General features: G+C 41.5%; 1 protein-coding gene across 2 annotated transcripts; it reads right to left on the bottom strand.

Annotated features, from left to right (window-relative positions):
• Positions 1-1,472: 1,472 nt before the first annotated feature.
• slc4a10b (solute carrier family 4 member 10b) lies at positions 1,473-20,912 on the bottom strand. 2 transcript variants are annotated; one of them, XM_037488396.2, is made up of 26 exons: positions 20,573-20,912; positions 19,520-19,561; positions 16,038-16,119; positions 14,208-14,354; positions 13,811-13,949; positions 12,545-12,705; positions 12,132-12,299; positions 11,097-11,179; positions 9,301-9,458; positions 9,086-9,173; positions 8,381-8,527; positions 8,170-8,273; positions 7,254-7,428; positions 6,968-7,101; positions 6,503-6,748; positions 6,271-6,376; positions 5,739-5,900; positions 5,391-5,504; positions 5,142-5,303; positions 4,760-5,011; positions 4,509-4,577; positions 3,732-3,905; positions 3,360-3,479; positions 3,192-3,256; positions 2,953-3,065; positions 1,473-2,339 (listed from the first exon to the last, which is right to left on the bottom strand). In XM_037488396.2, the coding sequence occupies exons 1-25, from the start codon at positions 20,615-20,617 to the stop codon at positions 2,990-2,992; spliced, it is 3,219 nt and encodes a 1,072-aa protein (XP_037344293.2). In that variant the 5' UTR covers positions 20,618-20,912; the 3' UTR covers positions 1,473-2,339; positions 2,953-2,989. The 2 variants fall into 2 exon arrangements, with proteins under 2 accessions (XP_037344293.2, XP_037344292.2); XM_037488395.2 differs by lacking the exons at positions 19,520-19,561; positions 20,573-20,912 and adding an exon at positions 19,151-19,491.
• Between the last annotated feature and the right edge of the window lie 961 nt (positions 20,913-21,873).

Here is a 21,873-nt window from a genome sequence, read left to right on the forward strand (position 1 = left end):
CATTCCTACTCTGTTGATTGGTAAATGACAATATCTGAACTACTGTCTTCATCCATAAATGCGTCTCTCTCCCGGGAGAGGTAACATGATGCCGGGTGTCACCCGTCAGCTGTTGAAGCGGAGGAGGAGCACCCAGCGACGCTCTGACAGCACACCGAGGAGGGCCAAACGCAAAATTGAAAGGGCACCAACTCACGTCAATCAGCTCAGACTCGTTGGGAACGACGACTGGGTCGACACCCTCGAGCAAAAACAGGAACACGCATGAGCCAGCAGCTCGACATGCTTCCCCCCCCCCCCCGCTCTAAGCTGTCATCCACCGCATCTCAAAACCAGCTGTTGATTGCAAGAACCTCTGCCCACTTGAGTCTATTTGAAGGCCAAATCTCTGAGGGTTTCTACATTAATGCTCGGCGGCAGTGATATTGGACGCTTCCGTCATGTCATCCCCCCCGTGCAGGAATTGCGTCAATGCAGTGTGTGACCAAGCATGTGCTGCCACTTAATAATTTGACAGTCTGACACGTGATTTGAGCCTAAAAAGCGCTCTGCTCCCAGTCTAAAAATGGAAGGTTTTGATGTTACTACTCAAGCAAGGCAACAGTTTCTGAAACACTTAACACATAACTATTGAATAACTAGAGGTGATTTGATGCATCCACGCGGTGTCTCTCACCTTTACAATGTCATCAGTCATGTCAGTCATCTTTTGCCGCGCTCATCCTTTTCGGGGGCTTGAGGAAATCCCCGCTTGCATTGGGGCGAGAGACGGGGGGGGGGGGGGACACCCTGGACCTGTCACTCACCGAGCTGACACAGAGACAGACAATCATCCACCCTCCCTTTCACACACCTACGAGCAACTTTAGAGTCACCAATTAAGCTGACCTGCATGTCTTTGGACTGTGGGAGGAAGCCGGAGGGAGAAGCCATGCCTTTAAACAATGTTATGAGTTTATGCATTGTTATTTTATATAATGCTTTACAATGTATAGGATTGTACGTCCTAACTTGTCCAGGGACTGAATGTCCATTGTTTTTTTTTTTTTTGGGAAAGGGGCTCAGTTACATCATGCATTCTTCTTTATGCCATCAAATTAGATATTCCAGTTTCTATTTGAGGTTCGATCAGCATCTCTGAAAACAACAGATAGTTATATTAAACTGTCAGTATGCATCTACATCGACATGCTGCACGACCCAACAGTCTCTATTCGACTTTTAAGTTCAGTTCTTTACATATGAGGTCACATACCTGTTAGTGGTACCACTAGCAGATTATTAATTCACTTCAGGCGTGTGAATAGTAATATTCTGTTATGTAACTGCATTCTCGCTGTTTTGTTCTCGTATTATTTAATGTGTGTGGTAACAAGCATACAAATACATAACTAATAACCTCATAGTGACTTTACAATGTTGGAAGGAATCAATACATAGAGGGTGGATTATCATCCGGATTGCGTCTATCTGTGCTAATGAGGGGACAAAGAGTGCTCAAAGAAATTTATTACGGGTAACATTGACAAGATACAAATAATAAAATTGTTTTTCAAAAGTATTTTAAGCCCATCCTTAGTTGTTTTAAAATAACATAAGCCCATCCGCAGTATAACAGTATTACAGCTTAATTGTAATCCTCAGATATGTCACAAAACTGCATCTCTGACAATGATGCTTTTTAATCCGTGATTCCCTAAACTCATACGAACATTAAAACAAACAAGATAAATAAAACATAAATGTATAATACACTGACATCTAGAGGCAAATACTGTAAGTCTCTGTAGAAATGCAATGTATTATCTTGCAAACACTTTATTACACAAAATAAATATAGATAAATAATGTATCAGAAAATATGATTGCATTTTGTTCTTAATACTATATCGGTCTTGATCAATTACATCAAAGCACTCATTCCTGTAAATCATCGCCATTATTAGGAATTTAATCCATGAAATCTCAATGCAAACGGAAAAATAATTAAAAGACATGTTGTGCTGTGTGTTAATATGATATTTAAAGATAAAAAGTATTAAACAAACAAATGTGTCCATTAACAAAATGCATTAGCAAGACAGAAGAACCTTTTACATCAGCAGTTAACATTCGGTGCAGAAATAAAAAGCACAACCCAACAGCACAAAAAAAATGGATCAGGAAGAGGCAGAACATTTGCAACACGTCAGATACACAGTTATTCACTTACCGAACACACAACAGACACGTGAAGGATTGATTACCTGCGTATACAATACCGATTTATTTATGAGCACTAAAGACGCACACTGTCCTCGCTTTTCTGCATCTTACATTTCTCATCGTGCAGTATTGAACTGTGAGAATCAAGAAAGAAAACACAGAGGTATAATTAGTAGACATTCAAGCATCCGAAAAATACTTACAACAAGTGGAACAAGTACTCTGATTCTTTACTTAGAAAAAGGGCCAATGTGATCCATTACTGTTTGCAGGGTGCTGAGCTGAGCGGCTGCTGTACAGCACAGACATGAGGGGGCTTTGCATCTTGTTGCATAACTCTAAACAAGAGGTTTTCAAGGATATTTCCCAAAATGCTTGAATGTTCCTTAAATCTAAATTTTAAAAAACCTAAGCAGCTCTGTACTTCAACATGAGTTGAAGTACAGTCTGTGCTGGAGTTAAAGGACGTGTCTGATTTGCTATGCTCTCGTGTAACGAGCTCCTGTGATGATCTGACAGCAGGTGAGATTGTAAATGCTGTGTAGCACGACCTCCTTGTTGTATTTGGACCACAGCTCATTAGTTCCCACACAGTGGAGACTTAGTTATAATAAAGGTAAAAGTGCATTAGATTATTTTATTTTTACTAATTTCGTATTATTTGAGTCAGACCCCTTCATGTTTTTGTATTTTCTCTGCAAACCAACTGTGAGCTTTTAGTGTATTCAACAATGCAAAAACTCTTACCATAATATGTTGAGGTCTTGAGTCTTTCTTAGACTCCTTAGCTGTTGGCATTCCAAGTATTTCCAAAAGAACCTTTAGATATTTCATCTGTAATATTGATGATGGGTATTCCCCTGTGAAAGAGATTCCGCTTTCATCTTTAATAATTAGATTAAAATATACAGTACATGAACTGGCATTTGTTTTTTTAAATGTTTTGTAAAAGTTGCTTGTAAAATTGCGAGTGAAATATAACTTACTTGTTCTCTTGTAACGGCACTTGCACAACTCCCTCGTCGTCTGCCAGTATACTCTGCTCCTCCTCCTGAGGGTCAAATGAGATGAATGCATCAACATTTGAGTCCAATTCAATGAAATCGACGTGCATGTCGTGTTACGTAGTCGTCTGTTCATGATATCAACGGCACCTCTTCAGCATCCTCTATCTTCTTCTTCTTGCTCTCTGGCATGAGGTCATCCAGCCAGCTCATCTCTCTCTTGGTAAAGAAACAGTCCAATAGCTTCCTGATAAACACCAGAGCCAACACCTGCAGAAGGGACACAAAAAAGCCTCGGATTTAAAAAATAAATGTATGTCGCATTAAAGGGGTTCGCTGTGCTGTGTAGAAAGTATGAAGGCAAATCAATTTAAATGTTATTTAAATAAAATAAAATATGTGATTGCTAAAATATGTAATTATGTTGCATTTTTTATTTTTGGAAAGTTAAAGGTCGAATAAGTCAAATGTGCTACTTCTGTCATCGTTCTGAAGATGCAAAAAACTGGATTGTTAACATACCATCATGGGAAAGACAATAGCCGCCTTGGAGGTCTTGATGACCCAGAGCAGAACCAAACAGCTGAGCTGGATGATGGTGAAGAGGTGCACCTTCCTCAGGGGGACATGGCGGAGATAGATGAAGTCCGGCTGGTGCTTAGCTGGCATGGCAAACAGTCTGAGACGATCAAAGAGCTGGAGACGATACATGATTAAAGGTGTGTATTTATATATGGAAAATCTTCAGCCGCATCGCCCTCAGTCGCATCACCTTTTTATTGTAATAATATAATAAAGATATAATTATAGTTTTCATAACCAATAATAGAGAGTACTTGAAAGTGAAGAAAAAAAACAGAATTAAACAAGGCAATTAAATAACAGCCAGGTGTTCTGTAAATGCTGGGAACACACTAGAGGCCAATTAACACTTTTTCTCTGGGCAGCCAGACAATATGGAGGCGCTCCCTTATTATGGCTCAGTGAGAATAAACCACCTACAAAGATTAGCCGGTAGAAGATTCGACAAATTAAAATCCAACCACATGTAATGTCATCATGCAGATTATCTAATGGGGAAAACGGTCATTTCTCACTGTGGAAGTTCTTCACAGGTGATGATGCCTGATGATATTATTAAGACTAAAAAGCTTTGCTAATATGTGTTATTATGTGTTATTCATCAACATGTTTTGTCCAGTCATATCAAATGTTAAATGAGGCAAGGGTCGTTGTCTTTGTGGTTCCACGTGTTGCAATACAAAAAAATGATTAAACAGTGGCCTTCAAAAACGTTACCTGAATGCCTCTGAGAGATGATGCCCCCATGTAAAGGAATACTCCATACAGTACAGGCATGGGAATGAACTGAAGAACAACAAAAGGGGTTATGTCATAATTATACATGCCAGTAAATACTCAATTGCAACTGCTGCAATCAGTAACCAAGACATGTTAAATGTCTCGAAGGGTGATGCACTCATCATTATGTGGAACAATCACAGAGAGATGAAGGATATAGATGTGGACAAATCATGAAAGACGGTGACCTTCAGCACAGAGGTCATGAAGACGGAGCAGCCCATGAGGGTGAAGATCATGAGGCCGGTAAAGCGCTGCTCTCTGATGCCGAGGAACTTGGGCTGCTCTCCGGGCGCGGAGCACTCGGACTCCAGCTTCAGGCTGTTGACGTGGCTTATGGAGAGGACGGTGGCTGCTACGAACCAGGGCAAGCCCATCAAAGAGCACACGCCCAGCATCACGCCCACCATGAACAGATCCAGGTGGTACCCGCAGCCTTTCTGAACAGAGGGGAGCACCAGTGAAGATACTTGAAATCGAGTCACGGCGATGGCGAGAAGCTCTACGGTGAAAGCAATGCCGCCAACGCGGTCTGCAAACCAGGGTTCAACGCTGGGACAGGGAAGGTACCTTGAGTTTGTGTTCCTTCCTATTGATAATGACAGCTGTGATCTGCTGGTCCATGAAGATGAGGATGGTGCACAGCAGTGCTGGGAACACAGTAATGATTGTGGTCCACCAGGGGTTTGGCCCCAGAGGGTTAATGAACCAACCTCGATCATCTCTGGTTGGCTGATCAAAAAAAAAAGAAAGATTGTTGTTGGCTCCACGTTATTTGTAACTTGAGGATGTTATTCAGTCATTTGTGGACTTGCTTACCTTAAACACACTAGGAACCTTTAACTTTGGAGAGGGGATTCCTAAAGCGTGGTCAACCAAGACCATGGTTAGGATGGTGAAGAAAACTGCAAAGTCACTGATGATGGATCTCACCTAATGGAGAGGAAAAATACGTTTCATCCATTTCACGGAGTATGAATACAATAAAAGGGCTACATTAAGCGTAACTCGTTCATTTTCCTAATGTCTTTGTCTCTAATTTGCAGTACGTGCACTTGACCACTAGAGGGCACTGCTGCACTATGTTACTATCCAGCTTCAGGAGCTTCACATTCATGCTGTGCATCATAGTGCACTCTAATGTAACTAATGTGTGAAAATGTATACCTTTGTGGGAAAGTAATTGCTGAACTTGAACTCTTTGAGGAAGGCGGACATCAAGACGGTTGAAAAGAAGAGAAGGACGCACCAGAAGAGGACATCGGGAACGTATGGTCCAGTGGGGCTGCAGGCGGTGCCCACAAACTCCCCGCGCTTTTCTATACAATCCTGCAACGACAGATAGAAGGGTCAATAATTCATAGCGATTATTTGATTAACAAAAAAGAGTAAGCAGCCTGTATGTTTCCATAAATGCAGTTTATCAGCCACCACAAAGATGTGCTTTTATAGTGATTTGCAATGAGTAATCCAATATAATCCAGCCAACATGCCCTTAATCTCTTCTGCTCAGTCTCCCACATCTGGGTGGGCATGCCACTTTAGGGTGGAAAACTTAATGAGCAGTATTATTTTCAATTTGTCGTTCAGTTGCTCAATATTTCCAGCTTTGTTTTGCATATTAAACCCTCAAGAGTAGATTTGTGTTGTTTCATTCTTATCCAAATCAGAGTGGAGGGGGGGGGGGGGGTGGGGGCACCTTGGTCTCCAGTGCCTCCCAGTAGATTTCTGAGGCAGTGACGTTGGTGCTCTCCCAATACTTCAGGGTGGCATTGGTGGGGTCAGAAGGCTCAACGCATGAACATCTGTGGAGGCAAATGAACATCTGGGTGACTGAATAATCCCCTCATCTGTCAGGGATTTACAGTTACCTCCAAGACATTTAAACAGTAATTACACGGGACAGTGTGTGAGAATAAGTGTCCACATACGAGTACATGGTGAGCCTGTCGAGGTTGTTGTTCTTGTTAAAGGGATAGTGGTCTCCAAGGTGGACCAGTTTCTCCAAGGCCTCGTAGATGAAGATGATGCAGATGAGTGAGGCAAAGGCTTCCTCTGTAAAACGTGTGATGTAACAAACGAGGGAACTGGCATCTGTGGCCACCAGAATGATGCAGAGGACAGCAGTCCAGAGACCAATGCAGGTTCTCAGAGACAGATAGGACAGGCCATACTCCCTATGTGCAGGGAAGGGGAAAACAATCAGTCTTTGAGATCCGACAAAATCATATATTTAGCAATTTTGTGGATTGAATAATTTGTTATCACAATGAAATGACATTTTTAATGCTCTGTAGAGGGTAAAGAAGTTTGTTAAACGGTTTTTTCACGACCACAGAAATGATTTAATGTAATCACAATGTATGTACGTAACAACATACTTTAGAGTTACGTACTTGCAGAATTTGAACAAGATCTTTTCAAAAACAAGCACCGGCCCAGTGCTCCCCAGAATGGTTAAGGGCTGCCCGGCAAACAGAGAATAGGCTATTCCCGTCAGTGAGGCTCCAAACAGTGACTCAATTGCACTCTGGGAAATGGAAAAGGACAAAGAGATTATTGGTGGCTGGTTACCACAATCGTCCACTCAAATGTAGTGCACGGCCGGTGCAGAGCACAGCAGTGGACAGCCAGTCTTAGCAGAGCACTGTGGACATTTAGAGGAAAGGGCGTGTGATTTACTATTCGTCCTTCCGTCGCCTCGCCCAGCAGCCCTCCAAAGGTGATGACAGGAGACATGCAGGCACAGTAGAGAAATAGGAAAGAGGCCACACACTGTAAGCTAAACGCGTCAGTGTAGTCGGACAGGTAGTGGGGCGCCTTGCGCTTGATGTCCAGGAAAAGACCACCAAACCACCTGGAAATAAAGGAAGAATATTTGTCACTTGTATCATGTATTCACATGCAGGTGAACATTTTCTTTTCAAAAGTCTAATTACATTACATTACAGCCTTTTTTCATGTGCTAAAACTATTGTAATCTTTTCATTTTTAATGTACTTGTTGTTCTTCTTTCCCTGTTCAACAGTCTCGCTGCAAGGCAAGCTGACAAGCAGCATGTTTCTATGGAAACCACATTAGGACTACAAACACAGAAATAGATGTTCAGTTTTATAGATTATTTGGAAAATTCATATTTTTTAGGTCACAGGATTGAATTCAAAAAGGTTTGTCTAGATTCCAGACAGCATTAAAAAAACAAAGGCTTTAATCAAACTACCAAAGAGCAAGATTTTATCTTATTGATTTCTTATTCAATAAGCAAATGAAGGCCTACACCGTAGGATAACCAACCATTTAAATGCAGTGGTATACTCTGCTTCTGGCATATCTTTACAACCATTTATGTTTAAAAACATAAGACATAAAGTGAGTGTTGTGTGAAGCTCCGGGGGCTTCAACTGCAAAATAGATTCTCTGCAACTAAGTAGTGAGTGTTGTGAGTGGGCTGCAAGCCGTACTGCCACAGCACTGCATATCCAGTTTAGTATGAAGCATTTAGGTATTTCTAAAAATGCATTTTTCAGCTCTATGTAAAGACTTTCAGCCCTTCTACTGGTGATTAGATTCCTCGCTTGCTTCATTTTATACTTCGTACCTTCCAGTACGCTGCAGTTCTGGACCCCCATGGCCGCCTTCCTCCGCTTCCTCATCGCCCTCGACTAATCCATTTGGTAAAATTGTACATTTCTTCCTATTCTCCTGTTGAACAAAACCATAACGGCGAGTCATGTTCCTTTTCAAGGAAAATCATACAACATCTGAAGCGCAGCAAAGGGAGGCAACCAGCAAACACCGTTCTTACGAACCTGAGAAGGTACATTTTTGGGTGGTTCTATCCGTATGGATGGGTCCCACTCTCCTGGAGGAAGGACTGTCACCTGATCAAGGAATTCATCAATCCCAGCGATCAGATCATTTCTGTCTTTTGCTTTATAAGCAACATCACTGAACACCTGGAGAGGACAATTGGGGAGGTGGATGAACGTTGAGTGCCTGCAGTGCACAGCTCGTGCCGCACGCTATGTGCAGGCCTCGCCACTCCCTCTGTAACATACTCTATAGAGTCATGGATGTACAAATGCAGGAATGTCTGCCGTCCTTGACTGTGAGTATGTCATTAACGTACCCATATGGATATGCGCAGGATATACTGCAATTGTATCCTCGAGTCTACTGATTATAACAAAGTGTGGGCTTTGTCGGAGCCCATCTTTTGCTCCTCAGTTGAGATGGAGAGCAGCCTAAATCCCGGACAAAAAGGAGGACATGAGGACTGACTAATCGCCAAAAGCGTCACACAAAAGCTCTGAGCTGTGTTTCATGCTGAGAAATGTTCCATCACTTCAAGAAATTGTTGAGTTCTGCTGGACTGTGAATTTATTCAAAGCGCCTGCAGAAAATCTGCGTATGACTGATCTGGTTGACATTCTACACAAACCATGCTCTTCATAAAACATGATCAAATAAATAACCCCTGCGGAATAATGAGGCGTTCTCCAGTGACCTCTTACCTCATCCGTCATTAGCGTTGCAATGGACCTTCCAATCTCGTGGTACTGAGGCCCTCTGCCCAAGGGCCCCAAAAGAATAAACAGAAACCTAAAGGCAAATAAAGAGACACCTTTTCAAATCAAATCTCTCTCACGGTTCAGCTTGGTAGATAAAAAAAAATATATTGAGGCAGTAGCTGTTTGAAGGGGTTTTCGTTGGATCATCCTGCAGTAACCTTGTGACGATGGGGACTTCAGCCAGGCCGCTGAGCAGGACCGCCGGGGAAAGGCGCACAAATGCGACCACGGGCTTGTTCAGAGACTCCAGCTCTCCCACTAAGACGTTACACGCCTCGGCCCCCGCGGGGATCTTCTTCATGAAATGAAGGTCTATCTGAAAGAGGACACATTACGGAGTAAATAATAATACAAAAGACAGTGGCACCTTTTTTCGGTTGCATTATCGTGTGAGCTGTTCCGACTGTGTGCAGAAAATGAATCGTAATTGTGCTGTACATCCTCACATTAGGCCCCAAAGGAAATGGTTGGACTGGATTCTAGTCACAGTTTTTACAAAAGATGATTGAAAGATGGATAGTTTGAACTGTTTCATGATAAATCACAGGGATGAATTTCCTTTTACATTCCTAAAAGTGTACAAAACCTGACCCTGGGAGTGATCCTTTTACAGGAGCTAAATCTACTTTACACTCTTTAATGCAGTGAAACCGCATTGTAGAGGAAATTCTGTAATATTAAAGGTGTTGATTTTTTCAGCGATAATTATGAGGAGCCAAGTGTCGACTGGAGTGTTGTTTGTTCCTTTCACAGAGTTCATGTGGCTTTTGGGAGGCCGTCCAGAACCATCTAACAGAACATCTGTGCTGTACTGATGGGTCAGGACTTCCGTAAAGACCACCATAGGGATGATTGTTAAATTCTCACAGTTAGTACTGACTATTTTGCTGCATGTACTGAGTAAATAACAACATGTGAGATGATATGCAGCTGCTCTGACAGCTGCCGTGTAAATATATAAGGTGGGTGATGAGGGAGAAATGTTATAAAAATACACTCCATAAAAGCAGAGCACATTAACGTCCCACAGAAGAAAGGACATGAAACAGTTAATAATATTGACCTGGACAAAAGGTTAAAATCCTATACATTATGCAAGAGGCTTCAACACTGATTTTTTCTTTGTCTTTGCTTTACTGTGTGTGGTTGTTATGCAGATGCAATACTGAATATGGTTATAATCCTAATCCTTCACTAGACGGCCTTCCATTAAAAATACCAACAATGACTTCCTGTCTGTTGTTCGAGAGGCACAATTAAATAACAGCCAGCTATTGTTGGAGAATATTCAGGTACTTTTAGTAGGAGGTACATTTGTGTTAATGTTACACAACTGCACAGTATCCTGAAAGCTTGACAAAGCAATACGCACTCAAGAGCCTTTAGATAAGAAGCAAAACATATAAATATACTAAATTAGAAGTAAAAGACCAGCATTATCTTATTATGAACAAAATTAAAGTATCAAAAGTCAACCATTAAAATGGTAAATTATTATTGCTGTAATATGTTGACAGCATTATTATTACATTATCTTCATGTGTTTTTCATTAATATCCTACTCAAGAAATCACTAGTAACTCCAGCTGTGATTAATCTCCCTCTGAAAAGTGTAAATGTAAAGTAAGTAGAATAAAATGAAAAAGAGTAAGAGCTTTCTGCACACGACTCATAGCGTCACAAAGCGAAATGACAAAACAGCCATACGTGCACCCTCTGCTGTTCATTTAAAAAATGTGCCTTACTTCTTCACCTTTTATCTGACTGGGGGGGGGGGGGGGGGGCAGGGTCCAACGGGTGCAGCTGCAATTAATGTATGAATGTAGGGAATAGTTACCAAATGCACATTTAAAGAAGTTACTTCCGAAAACAAAGGAACAAGCAATCGCGACAGAGAATGTTTGAGAGCCTGACCATCGCATCACCGATGGACGCCACTGTTCGTGTAACCTACCTTGCTGAAGTCCACAGAGGTGTTCTCTCTACTCAGGTCACCTTTTCCGTCTGGACACGCTAACTGAGACGCCGTCATCGGGTCTGCGTAACACAAAAAAGACGATGTCTCAACATTTCGGCAGTTGACGATTTTACGAGGTCACCATCATTTTGCGATGGGTGAAATCACAAGATTTTCAAAAACGCGCTCATGTGAACATGATTTCATCCCCACAGATGTGGACCAATGTGGGTCTTTATTAAACAACGGGCTAACTCATTATTTGGTCTAATACAGCTAAAAAACATGGCATGACTCTTACGAGTTTGTTGAAATGTGATAGATGTCACAGCAGTGACATAGAATTACCAAAAAAAAGAAATATTTAACAAATACTTTGGAAATCTTGAAGCTTATAAAACATAGTGGTTAGTGATATGGGTAATTCAAAATTTCAATTACAACCCTATCTTGGACTTAATGTACCCCAGAATTCATCCCAATATGTTTTCCTCCTGCGTAGTTCCACAGCAGATGTATAGAGTGTACTTTTGCACATTGCTTTTTAATCTCCTTTTTAATTCAACCAAACAAAATCAATCTGTTTTGTGTTGCCAGTATTAAGGCGAATCATGACAATATTTGCTCCTACAATACGTTTCTTTTTTCCTTTTTTTTGTAGAAGCTGGTAAAGGTGCAGGGATACGCTGCATATGCAGCCCCTGCTGACGTCAGTGGTGCTGAGGCAGGTGGGTGGGCAGATGGTGGGTGGTGGATAGAATCGGAATAAGGAGACGATAGAGTCGAGACCATATGCATATAAGACACACACGCACACAGACACACACACATATTGCACATTTGCAAAGTATCTCAACTTGAACACCACTGTTCACATTTAGTATAAAACCCAGTAAAGCAGTGAATTCCACCCTAAAGGCTGGAAGAATACTTAGGATACGTCTCTCACATTATGCTGTGGATGTCAACATGTAGGGAACAGCTGACCTATCAGAACATTTTGTTTTGCATATTTACATAGTTCTTGCTCACCGTTCTTGTCCACCCGCCCCATGTCAGCGATGGAGCGTACGATCGGCAGCCGATTGGCCAACTTTTTCTGGTTCTGGTGGTGGTGCTGCTTCAGCAGCGTCGCACGCACCTTCTCTCTGAGATCGTCTCCCAGCGGCGAGTACAAATCCTGGTGGTCCAGGACCATGTCTTAGGTAGACACAGACGGGCTTTTTAGTTCCTGGCTACGAGCAACCGGAACTTAATTAGAGCATCAATATTATCTCCCTCGATTTCAAACAGTACATCAAACCGACATAAGGGGCACAAAGCAATTTCCTCCTCGGTGCACAAAGTCTCCCCTCATGCATACAATTCAAGCCGGTTAACTCAATAATGTGCAAAATGTAGTTGTGTGTATTGGTCCACTGCGACTGTGTCATCACATCGGCTACCTGCAATCTCTTCAAGGGCATTAGCCCTCATGTCGAGAAGCACAGTGCTGTTCATAATGCAGCTTCGCAGCTCAAACAGGCTGTGCAGAGACAGAGTGGCCACGTAGGGTTTACTCCATCGCTCCCCTCCGTCCTCCACGTCCTCCTCGAACTTCAGCCACCTGTAACAGGAGTTTGAGTACCAGTGAGGAGAGAAGCCAGCAGACGGCAAACAGGCTGGCCATCTGTTCTGGCTGCAAAGACAACACTTACTTAATACCCGTCCCTATTGCCTCTCATCAGCGTATCGTGATAGGAAATATGTCTGTTAGAGCATTTTAACAGAAAAAAACATAATTCATGGGATAAATAAGTTTTGCATTTTATCAATTATCAATGAAAGAAAGTAACACAAAAAGGTGATTTGCCTTGCAATAATAACAAGGAACTGTGATGACGCGTTGTAACGGAAACATAAACATTAGACACACAGCTTTGTTTCTAATTAGTACGAGAAGGACCATGTTCATGATTCAATCGGGGCTTTCAGTGATGACATGTAGGTCACGACTGTGTGTGCGTTGTTAGAGATTTGAGCAGAAGAGCACGCCCAGAGGTAGAATAATGTGTGATCATGACTAGTGTTAGAATTGTAGGTTGTGTGTTATTAGATATGACCTATTATATTAGTATGTTAGATTAACGGCAATATGAATTAAACACAATACATATATAAGTCATTTAATTATTGTTTAGGAGCAGAGGACGTAGGAAACCCGTGCGAGGCAAATGTTAACATGTTGGACCCTATAAAATGAGTTGAACATAATGGTGTCATGCTATGAAATGTGATGATTAAAGATGTGTAATGATTAGAGTGTATTAGCTACTAGATGATGATGATATTATGCTATTATGTTGTGTTTGCATGGAGAAGCTTTAGGCCAAAGGTTTATTCCTAGAATGTATTGTAGTATTAAGTGAACAGGGATTGGTCGGGTCAGTGAGGGATTTCAGATCCAGACATCAGATGAAGCCAGGGGAGAGAGGCATAAAATGCCCGCAAGCAGGAAGGAATTTTACAAAGACAACAAGGGATTTCTCTATTTCGCAAAATATTATATTATTCCCACTGCAATTCACTTTGTGACCGTATTGCTTCTGTTAGCTTTTTAATTATTTTTGACTTGTCGTCTCCTGCCGGTGGCGGGGGAACGAGCAGTTCCTTTGTTTCGGTGGGGTTCAGACCCCACAGCGCACATTAACGGCAGGGCAGTCCATCAGTACCTGGCACTTTCCCTCCACTCGGGATCTTCTCCATTCCGCACGCAAATCTCATCCATCTCTGTGAAGAGGTCATGAGGGATATGCTCCTCGTCATCATCCTCAGTGCCCAGCAGGAACTGGACTCTCTGGGAGGGAGTGTCTGGGAACACGAGTGATTGAAATGTTCATGCTAAGTATCTCAAGTGAGCAAATAAATGCAAACATTTGTATCATGATGTAGAGGTGAAACTCGAAAAATGTGAATATTGTGCAAAAGTTCATTTATTTCAGTAATTCAACTTATCCGTCTACCAGGACATATTAGAGCACTACATGCTTCCTTCAGCAGACAAGCTTTATGGAGATGCTGGCTTCATTTTCCAGCAGGACTTGATGATTGCATGATTGTAGCTAGTACCATAAACAGGGGACTCTCTTCCCTCCACCAAGGAGGGGGCCCGGTCCCTGCTTCTTCTCCTGTGTTTGCTCCCATGGTGCCTGCGGTGGCTGCGGCGCCTGGTGCTGCCCAAGGGCACGTGGACCCCGATGTAGAGCGTCCTGTGGCCTAGGGGCACATGCCACAGTGTTTAGAGGAGAACAACATGCCTGTGTGTGTGTGTGTGTGTGTGTGTGTGTGTGTGTGTGTGTGTGTGTGTGTGTGTGTTTGCACAGATGACCATTATGATTTAACTGATCGTGATGATCATTGTCCATTGAGCTGTAAATTATTCATCCACAGTTATTGCATCACATGCTTTGTGTTTTTCCCCAGGGGGAAGTGCATCTTCTTGTCTCCAATTGTATAAGAAATTGTATTGGCAAATTTACTTTTGGTCCATGCAAATAACTGTTTTGACCTGACACTTAGTAAAAAAAAAGAATTAAATTTTTTTTTTTTAATAATTCATTCAATGATAAAGAGTTTAACTGAGCAATGTCTAAACATTTTACGGACCAGAAGGTGCATATCATTTTAATGATGATTGAAACAAATATTCTTTGTTTCGCATTTAATTACAGTGTGAGTATATGTTGACTTCTATTTTATGATAGAAGGAAAGTGTGAATACAGTATGTGTAAAATGTAATGTTGCAATCATACAATAATGACGAATATGTGTTTGTCTCTAGTGGCCTTGTTTGTAAATGACTGTGCATGTATACTCAAAGTCACGGCTGTGTACATTTGTGTTGCCTGGGTGTTAATTCACATCCATACCTTCTCAGTGCTGCATTGCTATGTATGTGTGTCCGTGTTTGTGTTTGTGCTGGTATGAGACAGCGTGAGTGAGAGAGAAGAACGTCTGTGTTTGCTCTTGTAAGTCAGCCCACTCAGTTCAGCGCAGTATCATGTGAAGATTCAGACAACCATACACAGTCCTCCACAATAACTGGAACATGTACACGGCAAAAGGCCAGGTACACTGTATATGCATGACACAAGGCATTCATTCATGTATCCTGTCTTTGAAAAACTATTGCTTTATCTTTTTTAAACCTAAATCAAGCCATTTTCTATGAATCTGTAAATTATTGATTAAAAAACATTGTGTTTGTTAATGACACACATTTAACCTTTTTATAGTATATATTTAAATTTCAAAAAGTAAAGATCTGTTATTTCCCAATTTGTTTTTGAGTTTGAGGTTTTTGCTGGTAAGCTCTTGAAATAAATTGCAAATAAATCATACAATAAACTGTTATGGTTAAGGTGTAAAGTCTACATACTAAGGCTAAGTTCTTCCGAACCTACTCAAGCAAAGTGATTAGTGTGCACACATGCACCAGCCATGCATGAGATGCACAGTATCCACACCGTGATTTACTATACATGAAGGCCACCTGCATTAGGACCATAGATGATCCATTACTTTAGTGTTTTGTGATTGTCTTAAAGATAAAGGTAACAAAAAATGTTGTTTTGTCAAACTTCAAACTTAGTTTTAACTAAAAAGCTGACGCTTTTTTATTTGACTGAATAGTTGTTTGTCTGTGTCTGCAGATACAGATATTGAACGCTGCTGGTCTTTAGTTAGCCAAAGTTACTCAATCATACTGCGAAATCAAATTGCAGCGGCCAACTCATCTCACCCCCTGCTTCTGCCTCCCACTCTGCTCTTTTGACTATGAAAAAGCTGTCGGGAGGAGAGCAGACGTTTTAAGGACAGTGTGGGCGGACTCCTCTCCAGCAGCTTTTCACTGCTTAAAGCTGTTTATTTTCCAGATGCGTTGAATGCAGTCCAGGTACCTTCAAGGTCCTCCTCGCCAAAGTTGGTGCCCTGTTGGCACCGTGATCCTCCTCGGTCCACCACCGCCTCGTCATCATTCCTCTGATGGTGTGAACCCAGAAAAAAAAAGGATATTCAACATGACTCACAAAAGGTCAAACAGTAGCTCATCTGAACTGGAACTGCAACATGAAACAAAATATATTCAAGTTCGCTAATTTAGCCTGAACAAAATGTGTACTGTTGCCTCACTGTCACTGTAACAGCTCAGCGTCTCACCTACATTGTTAATGTAGCATTTTACCACTGTCTCTTTTTCAAATAAGCTCAACAATTATCTTGAATGAATGTCACGGAGTGAATAACTACTTCACAACGTTGGTACGTTTGTAATCTCCTCGTGAGGCTGTTTTTTAAAATACTTTTCATTTTCATCACAGATTTACCCATCTTCATCGACCACCAGCACGTATCCAGTTACAACAGCACATTGAACTTGTTTGATATTGGAGAAGAGAGATCAAACGTAATCCTCAATGCAGAGCTTTTAACAGATTACAGGAGAGAATACTGAATGGCCTGCTGTTTCAGTAGAAGAGAGTCACCATGAATCGCCCCGTGCAACAGAAACCAGTCCCACGTGTGCAGTCAACCACAAACAGTTCATGGTTTTTTTTTGGGAAAGTCCAACAAGACCTTGCCACGGCAGGAGATGACTTAGAGGCATTAGAGGGCGCTCACTAAGAGAAGCAGCGTTTTGTGGCCTCTGCCTGCTTATGCTCGAGGAAACAGTTAAGCGGTGATTTATAATACAATCATTTAGAATGTTCAACATTAAACAGATAAATGATTCTTTACAACAACAGGCAACGTCTAATCACCTGGACAATATGATTCATATTATATATATTATATAAAAGGAAAAACACTTTAACGTTTTTAACCAAAGTTACGACTCTGTGTGTTAACACCAACAGTGTTAGGAACAAAACCACAAGAACAAAACCATTACTAACGTTAAGCGTAATGATGTTATCCTGGTGCTTAAGCTGGCAAGCAAAATAACAGTTACACTCTGGCCTTAAACTATGATTTATCAAGGTTGCTTGACAAAGTCAGGCTCATCTGACATACAGATCCTCTATGGACCATGAACGGCTTTTCCAATTGTCACAATACAAAATACAAAAGAAATTCACCATGACTATTGGAAATATTCACCAAAAAAACTTCATTATGCAAATGTTATTGAACAATATGTGATTTGTGGGAGTAATGCATGATGCGCGTGTTGATTAAATTCGAAATTATACTGTCATTGGTCTGTGAAAAAAAGAATAATTTATGTGACACGTTGTCTCATGAACAGTGTCGGTTTATGCCTAATTGTCTAATTCAATTTGCCTACATGTGCAAATGTGTTCTGCTACGTGTGAGCATGTTGAGAACTGGTGCTGCCTAAATTCTGTTAATGCCATCTCTTTGTTGTTGTCGACTTGCATGAACACGTGCGATGCAATGATGCACACCAAAACATCACTTTATTCTGCTACCTAATTTGAAAAATTGGAATTGAGGTCAAGGAGGTCGACAGGCGGAAACAGGGAAAGTTTTTGCATGTAAATTCATTTCGTAACAGCTGGGAAACAGAGACGTACAACAACAGAGCTCGGCAGAATCAATCATTTCCCCCTAGAAATTGTCTACAGATTAACAACACTCTACATTACAGTAGTTACCCTGAACCCTTGCTGGATATCAGCTTTTCAACAAACCACCTTGACCACCAGTTGACAGCAAGGCATTATGATAATGAGTGGCACTGCTGTTCATAGCTGCAGCGACACATGGGCTGGACTGGCCTCGAGGGCTGATGCTGATAATCTGTCTACAAAATACACAGGGCACCGATCCACATCCCGGATTAAATTGACAGGCATCACACCAGACACGTTATCCCATGTTAAAAAGTACACCACTTTCACTGTTTGTAAAGACTGCTTCGCCGTTTAGTACAATTGGGAACATGTGTGTCTCAGAACTGAATTTTCGTTTCGAAGTCAATGCCGACCATCCTCTGCTTCTCCCTCCCACAACCCCACAAAGGACGTGTGGTTTCTTGTGAAGGTGAAACGTTTTTTTTTTATTTTCAGTTTGTTCACTCAGAAATGACTTTGAAGCTAAATGGCAGCATCAGTTAAGTCTATTGATGTTGCTGCATTTCTGGTTATTTTACGGGACATACACTTTAATGCAACACAATGGATGCAATAAATAAGAGACGTTGTGGTTGTTCGAGGTATCTTAGTTTGATAAATGGACACATTGATCTACTTTGTAATGCCAGCTGCTGAACCAACACTGTGAGGAGACAAATGTTGTCAGTGTTCAGGTCCGAGCGTTGATCCTGAGATGCGTACCAAGTGTTTTGGTTGCATTAGTGCATTTCTGATGTTAGATTAACTGATACAAGGGTTGATGAATAGATAATAGCATGTTAACACTGAGACAGATTGGTCTCCAAATTCAGAAAACGTTTATAAAAAGATCTGATATCAATATCTCAGTTCTAAGAACAAAATAGGTTCTGAAGAAAAACAAGAATCCAAATAAGCCAGCCTTTTAAAGTAATAATCATTAATCTACCAACAAAATAATGTTAAATTCAAAGGCTGACACACCACGTAGCTGAAGTGATATCACGGGATGTGGCACATACTTGGATCGGATCCCTACAGATGGCTGTGGCAATTTTGGAACCATCAGTGGCAGAAATATCATTAACTGCGCAGGCTTTCATGAGGGAAAAAACACTGTAATCCTTAAATGTCTGATATGAACACTAACATTCTGTAATTTCTGTAATTGTAACATTTTTTCAAGAAATGCTATCACAAAATGTTAGAAATGTGATTTAGAGTTTTTTGGACCCATCTCCAAGCCGCAAAACGGATCAGAAATGGTCACCAGGATGAAAGCTGTTTTCATCAACACTCTACAGTCATTTTGTACCCTTAAAGAAAGAGGTCCCCTTCCTACAAAATACCTCAACATGTCTGTTTTTCTGTGAAACACTCGCCCTCTCTTAACCACACAACGACCTGGGTATTCCAAAAGAAAACGCTGGTCCTACCTGGTATTTGAAGAACGGAGGAGCCTCCAAGTTTTTAGAATGCATGAGCCCTCCCGCTGTGTCCTCTTAGTGCGGCACAGTCTCTGAGCTCTGCAGTGCTGACGCCTGCTGCCCTGCTCACACCATGCCTGACAGACACCCACGCCCTTCTGCCGGGCCAAACAACTGTAATTTGTCAGAATCTATCAACGGTCTCTCGTCGTGAGATTTTAGCGGTGACATCATCGCCGCTGCATCAGCAGCATTTTCAACAAAGTGTGTCACATCAAAGGAATCTTCCTGTTAAACGTGTGAGATTCAGATCTTCGAGGAAAAAAAAGGTTAAAGTGCACTGCACGTGGGCCTAGAAGCCAAAGGGATATAACTCACCAAACTTCTGCGCCCAACTGATGAGCCAAAGGAGGAAATGACCTGGAAGATACAATGGTGACTTTAGTTTGGTGGGGTTTATTCAACTGAAAACACTACATGCTCAGACATGTGCTGTTTCAAATAAGATAAAGATTAATTCTGAAATGTTAAATGTTTTTTTTTTTCAAATGCAAAGTGACTTTTAAGGCCGGATTGTCGCCTTTGGAAATCAAAGCCCACTGGCTCTACCCGAGCAAAGAAGCTCAGTCGGTCTAAAACCTTCAAATGGAAAATGTGATTCGATGTAAACAGCATATGTACAACGACAACAAATCCCCTCCAAAGTGGTCAGCGAGGTCCGATGGGAATGGACCCTTCGCATGAACAGACCCCGAGAGACTCATTTTATCGGAATAGAATTTTTATGGTAAAAAAAACCCATTTCCTCCCAAGATACTTGGAGGAGTTTGTTGTGCGTGTCACTGTGACCTATAGCTGCCTGAGTGTCCATTATACATTTCCCTCAGAACAGCATCACTCCACTTTTAGAAAACAAATATAATCAACTTTATTGGTCACCTCTGCCTGAATTTATTGAATTAATCGCACGACTGCCCCAACAGAGATTTATCATAGCGCAATATAACATCACTTACTTTAATCCGTATAATCTATAGTAAAATAGCACCACACAGACACATTAAGCCTCCTGCTGTGTCTGTTTCAATTCAGAAGGTAACTTTTAAGTCATAGCAAGGGAACAGTGAGTCACTATAGCTCACTAAAAAGTACATTAAATAAATTGCTTCATCGGTGATGTAATATCCCAATGTCCTCTCTCTGTGGGTGCTCTGCAGCCCCACAAGCTCCACAGGTAAAGAAAACAGTTAAAACAACATTAAAACAGACATCCTCCTCCTGGAAATGGTTGCATTCGTAATAACCACATTGTTGTCTGCAGTACACATACACGTGAATAGATTAAGCTTGACGGTCTGGATAAAACGCGTTCTGAAATGAACCTATACATGAGGTCAGACATTAGTCCCGAGAGATCAGGGCTCTTTTTACCGGCAGCAGCGGCTCTATCTGAGCAGCTTGGTCCGCGGTGTCCATCTTCCTCTCTCTCTCTCTCTCTCTCTCTCTCTCTCTCTCTCTCTCTGTCTCTCTCTCTCTCTCGGACGTGTCCCCGTGCGGTGGAGAGATGGAGCGGCGACCTCCGACGTACAGGATCCAAGCAGGTGCTGCAGTCTCCGAGCGACCAGGACGGTGGTCACGTGTCCGTCCGTCGGTCAGCCGCTCGCGGTGGTGATTTGCGCCTCTCGTGATGTCCTCGGTCTCACAAACATGCGCATCTCCGCCAGCTGACGTGCACGCGGCGCTCTTACATGTTTTTAAGCCTTTTGTTAAAACGCAGAGGTGAGAGAGCGCGTTTTAAGGGGGGGGGGGGGGGGGGGGGCTTTTTGTTTTGTTGACTTACGTAACAGTGAATTTGTTGAACTGTGGCATAAGCAGAACTGTTTTAGCAGAAGATGTTTCCCCCTTATTATCCACATGTCTCACTCATTATTCTATCTTTATTGAGTTGAAATGAGTTTGTTGAATTAAATGAACATGAACATATTTACACTCTCAGAAAGGATGTGTTAAAAGCATACACACTTCTTGTGTTATTACAAATTCAACACATGTTGTGTTGAATTATCCATTTTTCACATTTTCCTTGGCTGTATACAGCCAAGGAAAATGTTCTAACTTAGGCCAAAGGAAGACCTATTTCAGCAAACATCCCAGGGTGATTTAATGCAAAACCATGGAAACGCAACCTTCGGGCAAAACCAATGTTGCCCCAGGCTGAGTCTCTACTAAATGACACCGATTGGCTAATTTGTATGTCATACATTTTTTTATTTAACCAGCAACTGGCTGAAATGCTTTTTAGACCCGCATGCGGGCCATCTTGCCATGTGGATAAACGCAGAGGACTTTGATGACGTTAAGATGGAGCAAGAGACTGCATTATAACAACCGGAGAATTGATGGGATCTGCCCCCCTTTCACTATGATTCTGTCCTCTTCCAATGCCCCCCCCCCCCTCAAAAAAAAAAGAAAAGAAAAAAACAACCATGGTTCACCAAGTGTCTGAATTGAAGTAACTGGGTTTTTATTTTTATTTTAACTTGTTTATTTTTGGGGTGATTAATTCTCTGTTGGACAGTTGCAGCTGAAAATATATTTTGTTTTGGGCTGAAATATTCCTGAAAGGATTCCTTTGACTGATATAATGATCAGTCCCTTGCCTTCATTTGAGAATTTAATGTTTATTTAAATAAAAAATGATAATTGAAATGTCTTTATTTATCTTCCTCTTG

The sequence above is a fragment of the Pungitius pungitius genome, chromosome 10, assembly GCF_949316345.1.
Source record: "Pungitius pungitius chromosome 10, fPunPun2.1, whole genome shotgun sequence".
NCBI lineage: Eukaryota > Metazoa > Chordata > Actinopteri > Perciformes > Gasterosteidae > Pungitius > Pungitius pungitius.

Bases quoted from the DNA above. Each gene is read 5' to 3' on its own strand.
- slc4a10b (XM_037488396.2), bottom strand. From the start codon at position 20,617: ATGGACACCGCGGACCAAGCTGCTCAGATAGAGCCGCTGCTGCCG. The intron at 9,459-11,096 runs GTAGGTTACACG...GTCCTCTTTCAG, and splicing joins CCTCTGTGGACTTCAGCAAG to ATAGACCTTCATTTCATGAA. The intron at 7,429-8,169 runs GTACGAAGTATA...CTTTATTTCCAG, and splicing joins GAACTGCAGCGTACTGGAAG to GTGGTTTGGTGGTCTTTTCC.